The 10,815-nt window shown below is 42.8% G+C and overlaps 1 protein-coding gene across 1 annotated transcript; it reads left to right on the top strand.

Moving 5' to 3' along the window:
• Positions 1-9,672: 9,672 nt before the first annotated feature.
• Positions 9,673-10,458, top strand: LOC132206657 (probable G-protein coupled receptor 139). Its single transcript, XM_059641176.1, has one exon. It carries the CDS (start codon positions 9,673-9,675, stop codon positions 10,456-10,458), a length of 786 nt encoding a protein of 261 aa, XP_059497159.1.
• Positions 10,459-10,815: the final 357 nt, after the last annotated feature.

Genomic DNA, 10,815 nt, shown 5'->3' with positions numbered 1-10,815 from the left:
TCGAACACAGAGCTGAAATTGACTCTCCGATTGGCAACATCAAGAAAAGCCTAATTTGCCACCGGCTTGTATCATTCATGGGATCACGGGCCGAGCAATTCGTTCTGATGACATGTCAACTCCCCTCAGAATAATATGTCGGCCTCACTACTCGAATTGAAAAACGATATCCGAGTGTTTTAAAATGAATCAACTCGAAATACTGCAAAAACATTACGAGCATACCTTGTTCGCATCATATGATGCAGTCCACTATATTCACTCTTACTAACATTTTGCAAATAAAACCAGATTTTGTTCTCACTTCCTTTGATGAATGATAGAGGACTAAAGGGCAGTTCTCAGTTAGTTTGGAGTTAGAGTCATAGTGTCACATACATATACAGTACGGAATCTGACCCTTCGGTTCCACCCATTCAGGCCGACGAGATAGCCGAATTTAATCTGGTCCCATGAGTAAGCAACTGGGCCATATCCCTCGAAACCATTTTTATTCATATGCATATCCAGATGCCTTTTAAATGTTGTAATTATCCCAGCCCCCACCACTTCCTCTGGCAGCTCATCCATGCACACATCACGCTCTGCAGGAAAAAAAAATTGCCCCTTAGATCTCTTTTAAATCTTTCCCCTTTCACTTTAAGCCTATGCCCTCTCGTATTGGATTCCCCCGGCCCTGGGTCAATACCTTGTCCATTCACCCTATCCATCCCCCACATGTTTTAATCAACCTCTCCAATGTCACACCTCAGCCTGCGAGATTCCAGGGAAATAAAAATGCCCCATTCTGTTCAGCATCTCCCTCCAGCTTAAACCCTCCAACCCTGGCAATATCCTGCAGATCTCCAAACCCTTCCAAGTATCACAACCTGCAGACCAGATTGCAGACAGTATTCCAATATTGGCCGAACCAATATCCTGTACAGATGCAACATGGCCTTCCAGCTCTTGTAGTCAATGCAGCACTGGCCAATAAAGACAAGCATAGGAAACACCTTCTTCACTCCACTGTTCACCTGTGACTCCACTTTCCAAGAACTATGAGCCTGTACTCAAAGGCCTCTTTATTCAGCAACACTCTCCAAGACGTTAACTTTCCGCGTAAAATTCTTTCCCTGATTTGCCTTTCCAAAATGCAGCACCTCGCATTTATCTAAACTAAACTCCATCTGCCACTCCTCAGCCCTACGGACCATCCGACCAAGGTCCCATTATACTCTGAGGTAACATTCTTCATTGTCCACTCTGCCTCCAGTTTTGGTGGTACCTGCAAATTTACTGACAATATCTCTGATGTTCACATCCAAATCATTTATACAAATGACATCAAGCAGTGAACTCAGTTCGTGGTGAGACCAAGTGTGGACTTGGAGACCATTTTGTAGAGCATCTGCATTTTGTACATGGCAAATAACAACACTTTCTGGTTGCCAGCCATTCAAACTCCCTCTCTCAATCCCTGTGTGACATATCCATTCTGCATCTCCTCCAGTGTCACAATGTCACCGCCCACAACCAGGAGGAACAACATTTCATATTGCGCCTCGTGAGCCTACAGACCAATGGCTGAAATGTGGATTTCCCCCATTTAAAAATCTCCCCACCTTTGGCCTCATCCCACATCCAACCCTCCTTCTCATCCCTACCTCTTTGACCTGACACCACCTGTCTATCCTCTCTCCTACCTATTCCCCCCACCTGTCCCACTGACCAATCTCCGCCACATTCTGCCTGCACACAACTGAGCTATTTTCATGCTAATGAGTAAACGTTAGATTTTAGTTTGTGGAAAATTAATTGGCTTGATGTGTAGTTTTGGAGTACAAGCCTTCAGTAATATTTCCAGACTGTTATCAGGGCCCCCTACCCTTTGGGTTCTCAGTATCACCAGCTATTTCTTGGTGCCTTCTACAGAAAAGCTCTGAAGAGGGGCCAAATCAGATATGAAATATAAAGAGATAAGAAAGTGTAGAGCTGGATGAACACAGCAGGCCAAGCAGCAGAGGAGCAAGAAAGCTGACGTTTTGTGCCTCGACACTTCGTCAGAAATCTCAATCTTGTTTTTCTCTGACAATCGATGCTGCCAGACCTGTTGAACTTCCTGAGCACTCTGCATGTGCATCAAATGTTCACGCTCCACAGTGGTTTGCTTTGATTTGAGGCCAGGTTCAACTTGAATTAAATGTCATCGATACTTGAAGATATTTATTACAGAATGTGTCAGGTGAAGTGTGTACACTTGGGAGAAATATCTCTGACACACAAAAGTCATATCAGTCTTGTTACAAAAGATATCCGGTATGGAATGCACATTAAACTTTTCAAATGTCAGGACTCAGCACATTAATTTCTGAAAGATCTTGGAACCCACCTTCTAAATCAGGTGCCTGCTCTTGTCAGTGACTTTCTGAAACATTGCAAATACGAAAGTTTTCACACACGTTCCTTTAGTGGCAGCTGCTCACTACGACACCTTGTACTTGTCCCTCAAAATCCGTCAATCCATGCTCTGGGGTGTCAGCGTTATAAAATATCACCTTGCCTGGATTATACTTTGCAATTGGTGCAGACAAATCTCAATTTCTGATTGGTTCCCGCTGTTCGGTCGGGCAGATCCTTCGGTGAAGAAGGTGCAGAGGCAACTGACAGGAATGGTTCCAGAAATGAGGAGCATCATAAACAGGATAGTTCGAAGAGGCGAGGAATGTCTTCCTTGGAGAGAAAAAAAGCTGTGGGGGAGATGTGATAGAGAATTACAAATTCGTAAGGGAGCTGAACAGAAAAGACAGGGAGAAGCTGTTCCGACTCAAAAAAGAGAACAATGAAGAAATCAGAAGCCTTATACTTAAAGTAAGATGCACAACAAGAAAGCATGGTTTGTTGTCAAAAAAACGCAGTATGTAATTAACGTCGGAAATGTGCAGCCTGGAAATAGAATGGAGACAAGTCCAGTTGAAGCATTACAGAGGGTATTTTTTGGATAACAATGACATGCAGGGATATGTGAAATGACAGGATTGCCTTTCGCTCATGGAGTCAGACCATGTTATTGAGCTCATGCACATACAATAGGTCGAATGGACTCTTTCCATACGCGTAATCTTTCTGAGGTCTTCTAATGATGTTCCAGCTTACAGTTATTGCAGCTATTCTAATATTCATTCCAGCTGAGCCTGGATAGCCAAGACGTTTTGATTTCTCAAAGGTGTGCTACTTTCAGCAGAATAATCTTTAATTATTTGCTGTATTTGTGTCTTCATTTTTGTGCAGAGGTACTTTTTTTGGGGTGACTCGAGGGATTGCGGGAATGACATATAAGGAGAGATCTGTTCAACCAAAAAAGTGGTGAGCCTGTGGAATTCATTACTACAGGAAGTAGATGATTCCGATCCATTGAATATATTCAAGGTGCAGCTAGATACAGCACCTGGGATGAATGGGTCAACGGTATTGGGCAGAAACAGGATTCGGCTGTTGATTTGAATGCTCAGCAGTGATTGTGTTGAATAGTGGAGGAGGCTCGAAAGGCCTAATGGCTTCTTCCTGCTCCCATCTTCTATGTTTCTATGTATTCACGTCTATAGAGTACTCCAGACCTATGGAGAGAGACAGATTTCTCAAAGTGATGAACAAAGGAAACAGCAATTTCTTCCACTGCTCCTCTTACGGCACTGGAATGGATTTCTCTGCATTTAAGGATCGATTTATATTACATATAGGAATATGAACAATGTGGTCCTCTGGAATGAGGATCATACATTGGTATCTTATTGTAATTGGAGCTGCTTTCATAGACGTCTTGTTGCATCGGGGAATGAAGTTTTATCAGAGGGAGGGGAATATGTAGATTTGAGGCTATAATCAGATCACCCATAAACTTACTAAATGGTGCAGTTCAGTATGAGTGCCAAATGGCTTATTCCTGCTCCTTGGTCAGGTGCGAGGCTTCAAACGCATAAGGCTTGCAGATGTGGAAGAAAGAGAAAAAGCTGTTCCCTCTGTCAGAACGATTCATAATGAGGCAGACAAAAAGAGACGTTGCTGGAAACGCTCAGCAGGTCAGGCACTGCCCGTGAAGAGAAATTAGAGTTAATGTTTCGGGTCCGGGGATCCATCCTCAGATGGTAGCTACGAAATCGTCGATTTTGATGCTGAAGGGAATAGCTGTTCATGGAAACTGTTAGTAGTTTACAATAAATTACTTATAAATGCAGACTGAAAGATAACAAGGCATTGTATATGGGGTAGGGGGCTCGGACATGGAAGAGTTCAGTCCCTAAAATTATTGAACTCGTTTTTGAGTCCAGAGGCTGTCGTGTTCCAAGTGAAAAAGGAGATGCTGTTCTTCCAGCTTGTGCTGATCTTCATTGGATCACTGCAGCAAGTCCAAGACAGAGATGTTAGCCAGGGAACAGGGTGGTGTGTTAAAGTGGCAGGCAACTGGAAGCTCAGAGACTTTTTTGCGAACAGAAAGTAAATGTTCTGTGAAGTCATCACCCAGTGTACACTTCCTTTCCCTCATGTAGAGGGAGCAGCGAATGCAGTAGACCAGATTGTCAGCAGTGCAGGTAAAGTCCTGCTTCACCTGGAAGTATATTTTGGCCCTTGGATACTGGGGAGGGAGGAGGTAAATGGCCAGGCTTTACAGCTTCGCCAGTTGCAGGGGAAGGTGCTGTGGGGATATGGTGTTGGGCGTGAAGGAAGAATGCATCAGGCCCCTTTAGAAGGCGGACAAGGGAATGGAGGGGAATATGTGCCTCTTGGTGGCATCTCACCGGAGGTGGCAGAAATGATGGTTGAAGACCTTCTCGAAGTCGGTAATGGTGGGATGGTGGGCAAGGACAAGGGGAATTCTATCGCTGTTGTGGGAGCTAAAAGAGGGTGTGAGGGTGTAAATGCAGCAGATGTTTCACACTCAGTTGAGGGTCCTCTCAAAAAAAGTTTGTGGAGTCTTCGGTTGATGAAGAGAGTGGACATTTTGGAGTCTCCCTTTTCAAAAGATTCAGAGGAATGCCAGAATCAAATTGAGTGTTTTTTAGGAAGCAGGATGCGAGGACGTGCATTCCAAGTAGCTGTGGCTTTATCGTAGATGTTTGTGGCCAGTCTGACACCAAAAGTGGAAACAGTGATGTCAAGGAAGGGAAGGGTGGAGTCAGAGACAGACCAGGTGAAAGTGAGGGTGCAGTGGAAATTGGAAGCAAAGTTGATGAACTTTTTCAATTATGAATGAGAGACGGAAGCAGCACTGATGACATCATCAAAATATCAGAGAAAGTGTTGTGGGTGGGGCCCGGAATAGGACTGGAACAAGGAATGTTCCACCTACACCACGAAGAGACGGGTATAACTGAGGTCCATGTGTGCGTCCATGGTCAACCCTCTGAGCTGCATAAAATGAGCGGAGATAAAAGAGAAGTTGTTGATGGTGACGACGGTGATAATGAGAGGTTAAAGGTCTTGGCAAAGATGGCCTGCTCAAATACTGACTTGCAATGAGAAAAAAGTGTATTAATATCGGGAAGAGACAGTGTGCAGGGTTATGGGAAGAAGGCTTTGTCACGACATGCATTGCTCCCTGAGAAACACAGTACAGGAACATTGTGTGGAATAACCTCCTTCATTATCATTGCAGTTCTTTCAATATATCTGGTGATTCATTGTGGGTATCTCTTCAACTATTTTCCCTTTCCAACCAACTTTATTTGGGTTCATCTGCAAGCTAACAGCCCGATACAAAAATGAATCAAACAGATAACAGGAAAATGATAGCCCTTTCAGAAACATTTAAATATTTGGATAATGCAGGCAAACGTTATTGAGTCGATTTGAGCTGGAGATTTTGAAGCCATAATGCAATGATTTACTGTCAATATGCTTTTTAAAATACAATACGAACAATTCTCACTTGTTCACTACACACAGACAATGAGAGGCACAAATTCAACCAGCACAACACATCGCTAATTGCAGAGGTCAAACAGAGACACTGCAGGGAATTCCTGGAGGGCTGGTATTCATACTGGAACTCCTTCAACAAACGTATTCAAGCAGGCCCTGTGTACAAGCCACTGAGAATCAAAACTGGATGTACTACCCACCAACCCAGTAAACCGAGGTATATAAATAACCAGTGGGACAGGACACCGATGCTTCACCGGAGGCGCGCTGCCAATGTTACCTAGCAGGGTGACAAAACAAACCCACTGACACACTGAGCATGTCTACAGCCCAATCCACTACCGAGCTAAAAATCTTCTTGAAAACATTGACTTAGGATGGGAATATAGAAGCTGGGGAAACACACTTGCAGATGACTCCAAAATTGTTGGCGCAGTGGACAGTGAAGTAGGTCATCTAAGGTTACAAAGAGATCTGGATCAATTGTTTAAGGTTCTAAGGAGCAGCAGATGGACTTTAATTTGGATAAGAGTGAGGCACTGTATTCTGGTAAAACAAACAGGGGCAGAACTTAGTGGGGACCCTGGATCATGTTGTAGAACAGAAATACTGAGGGGTTCGGGTACATGATTCTTTGAAACTAGCATTATGCCTCGGTACGATGACTGAGAAAGCATTTAGCATGCTTGCTTTCATTACTCAGACCATTGAGTGTACGAATTAGGACGTCATGTAGAGTTTGTACCCGACACTGGTGAGGCCCATTCTGTGGGCAGTTCCGGTCGCCCTGCTTTCGGAAGGATAGTATTAAATTGGAGCAGATTCAGAAAATGTTTACCAGGATGTTGCTCGGAATGGAATGTTTCGGTTGTAATAATGGGCTGGAAAGGATGAAGCTATTTTCAATGGAGATAGAAGGTTGGTAGGTGACTGGATAAAGATTCATAAAATCACCTGGGACATAGAAAAGGTGGCGAGCAAAGGTCTTTTCCCTACGATAGTGGAGTTCAAAACTCGGGGACATATTGTTCGGGTGAGAGGAGAAAGATTCAGAAAGGGTATGAGGGGCAACTTTTTAACACAGAGAGTTGAAGGAACTGCCAGAGGAAGTGCTGCATGGGGGACCAGTTGCAATATATAAAAGACATCTGGGTAAGTATATAAACAGGAAATGTTTGGTGAAATATGGGCCAAATGCAGGTAAGTGGGACACGTTTAGGTTGGAAGCATGGTCGATGTGGACTAGTTGGACCAAAGGGTCTGTCTGTGTCCATGATCTGGCAAACTTTTTTTGTTAAATTAATCCCTTAAATGTGTTTCCTGAACTGTCTTTCTTTTATTTGATTGGATGCTGGATTTATTTACTCCTTAATTCAGTCATGGGTTAAGGGCATCAATTGACAGCATTTATTGCCTGTGTCTAATTGATCAGAGGCTGTTAAGAGTGAACTACATGACTGTGGGTTTGGAGTTAAATGTAGGCCACACCAGGTAGGGATGGCAGCTTCCTTCCCTAAAGGACATTAATGAATCAGTTGGCTTTTTCTTGACAATCGTCAATGGATTTATGATCATCATTAGATTCTTATTTCCAGACATTTATTGAATTCAAATTCCACCAACTGCCGTGGGAGGATCCATTGCTGAACAGTTTTCATTAGCCATGTACCAGCCCTTCGAGACTTGACCACACCAACTCCCAGGATTGCCCCATATCTAAAGGCTAACCCATACATAACACGGATCCTTTCATTAACCCAACTGTTAATCGAATGTTGACACAATTCTAAACCATATCCAACGTAACCATAATGTGAACACTATACCCAACTCAAATCCCAGCCTAACACTGATGATGCATCCATACAGGGCTTCAAGCAATTCCATTGCAGTTCTATTAAAACTGAATCCTGTGTTGAATATTAAGCCTTATCCAAACACGAACCTCCAACCAAAACTCTTAATCTACACAACCTCACAGAACAGGTTGTGGATCTGAAAAGAAGCTCCTGACAGTGCAGCGAACTAATATAAAACAGAGTGGAAATGAAGAAGAAAATTAAAGAGAAGAGGGTGAGGTCATGATGGAGAGATGAGAAGGAGTGAGACTGGCTGATATAGTCTGGCGCAGATCTGAACAAGACCGTGAAATTGGGCGAATTCTGTGTTGCTGACTTTGATTCTGTGAAGCAATCAACTGGCTTTCCACAGCAAAAGAGAGCTGTGACACTCCTGGATTCCATCAAACAGGCCGGAATGTGTTTTTGTTTGGGAGGGAATCAATCACTGAATAGTCATTAGGGAAGGTCATCAACACAAGTTCCCAAGTTGAAACTAGAAGTGTTTGAAAGTACATTTGCATCAACACGGCTTCCGGTTCTTGTTAGTTTTTTCATGCGGCCAGCAAAGTTCTTTCTTGGGGAAATGAGTGTTTATCCAGTCCATCCCATGTGAACATTTTTCAGCATCAGAGGTTTCATTCAGCTGTCGTCATCTGTTTGTTCCAAATCTTCAAGAAAAACACCTTTGAATATTGTGCAATACAAATATCCCAGCAGAGATGTTGATGAGCATAAAATTAAGATCCTGCAAATCAGACATCACAGAATCAAACTGAGGGGGATTTTCTGCAGAAGCAAGGAACAACTCACAGCAAACGGAAAATGCATGGTTTGGTTCGAACGGTGAGGAAAATATTCTACCTGGTTCTAGGCATCATTGGCTTTCCTGGTGAGTGGATATAATTACTGAGGCTGTTCCAATCAGTACCTGACCCAGTTTCTGCTGTTACCCAGTGAGCAATAATGTTACCTGCAACAGCATAACAGGACAAATATCCCGTACATATCTCTATAGTTTCATTCTGCTGCTTCCAGTGTTTCAAGCTCTGCCGACTTTGTTATTACACTCAGTGTGTGACTGTTCCATGATGAGAAAAGAATTTCTCATGGACATGATGTCGAAAAATAATGGTGGGAGAAAAAAACAGTGGGAATTCAACAGTGATAAAACTGAAAGAAATGGAATTTTATGTTTCAATTATTTAAGGGTGAGAAGGTCATTTTGAGGAGGTGCTTTGAAAATGAGTCATTTCTAAAAAAAATCATGCGGATTGAAAAATAACAAGTCAGACAACTGAGCATGTTATAGCAGAGCATTAGCTGCCATAAGACAAGAGATTGAGAGAGCTAGGTACATTTAGACAGAAGCAATTTTAACAGGGAGAAGATGTCCTTACCAACAGAGCTGCTGTTGAAGGGTAAACTGCATAGTCAGCTGGGGCAGGATGGTGGTGGCAAAGACGTCTTACATTTGATTAGAAGAAAGACAGAAAAAGAAGATGTGAAAATGTATGAGACATGTGACAAAGCTATTTTGTGTACACAGTAAGAAATGTATCTCAAATGATCAGCAGTTTGTTTTAGATTTCAAAGTAAAGATGCAAGGGAAAGCAGAATTTGAAGTTTGGGACGGGTCTCAATCAGAAATGTTGACTTTCCTGTTCCTCTGAGACTGCCTGACCTGCTGTGTTCCTCCAGCTCCACACTGTGTCAAGTTCTGTGCTGTGTTTCTTTTATTATTGTTCCTCTAACTAGTTCCTTTCCCATAGTTGCATTGATAAAGTCTAATCCGGAGCATGTAGCCTCAGTGGTGGAGAATGTTTTTCATTTCTTTTTCACTTCTCTCTCTCTTTCAGTCAATTTAGTGACTGTTGCGATCCTGTTTCGAGTAAAATGTGGACTCTCAGCCTGCAGCTCTCGCTAACTTCAGGCCATGGCGGTGCTGGATCTATTGGTCGTTATCATTGAGATCATACTCAGCCAAATCAAAGATGATTTTTTCCCACCGTCATTCTTGGACATCACCCCTGTGTGTCGTGTTCACTATGCCCTGCGCCGTGTAGCCATAGGCTGCTCTGTGTGGTTCACCATCATGTTCACCTTTGATCGATACGTCACCATTTGTTGTGAGAAACTGAAAGCCAAATACTGCACTGAAAAAACTGCAGCTGTGGTTCTTACGACAACCGGCAGTCTGCTCTGTTTAAAAAACATTCCCACCTACTTTAGATTGAAACCTGTGCTGATTATTGACGGCATACCAATGTACTGCTCTAATTCAGATGCATATTATTATGACCCTGTCTGGAAAGGATGGAAAAGGTTTGAAAAGTTTCTAACACCCCTATTCCCATTTGGTTTCATTCTGTTCCTCAACACCCTGACAGTCAGACAGATTTTAGTGGCCAGTCAAGTCCGTAAAAGACTGAAGGGTCAAAGTAATGGAGAGAATTCTAGTGACCCAGAGATGGAGAGTCGAAGGCAGTCTGTGATTTTACTCTTTGCAATATCTGGCACCTTCATTTTTCTGTGGCTATGGTATATTTTGAATTATTTTGGTGTTGATGATCCTTTAGACAGTTATGGTGAATATATATTTTCGCAATGTGCATATATGCTGCAGAATTTGACTTGCTGTACGAATACCATTGTCTATGTAGCTTCCCTTTCCAAGTTCAGAGAGAAGCTCAGGAACCCACTGGAAGCTATATTTACATAAATAACTGAACCAACAACAACTCAAAGCAACTAAGAGTGGATAGTCACAAAAATATTAGTCTGGTGCAGGAAATAAATGCCAACGGATGTTATCAATTGGCAAGAGGAGACAGAAATTTGGAGAATCAGAAGAACATTGGCAGCAGTTGTCGGATGCCAAATAATTTGGGGTCAAAGAGAAGAGATGGCTGTTGGATCACCTGAGGTCAATGAAAAGGAGGAATCAATAACATTATGGATCAGCAGAACAAGGGCAAGAAGTGTTACACAGAGACCCCAATGGAAATAAATAGATAAGAATTAGGAGCAGCAGGAGGCCATTCAGCCCTTTGCAGCTGATGCGCCAGTCAAAGAGATC

The sequence above is a fragment of the Stegostoma tigrinum genome, chromosome 40 (genome assembly GCF_030684315.1).
Source record: "Stegostoma tigrinum isolate sSteTig4 chromosome 40, sSteTig4.hap1, whole genome shotgun sequence".
Taxonomy (NCBI): Eukaryota; Metazoa; Chordata; class Chondrichthyes; order Orectolobiformes; family Stegostomatidae; genus Stegostoma; species Stegostoma tigrinum.
This window is presented reverse-complemented; position numbering and strand designations above follow the sequence as displayed.

Bases quoted from the DNA above. Each gene is read 5' to 3' on its own strand.
- LOC132206657 (XM_059641176.1), top strand. From the start codon at position 9,673: ATGGCGGTGCTGGATCTATTGGTCGTTATCATTGAGATCATACTCAGC.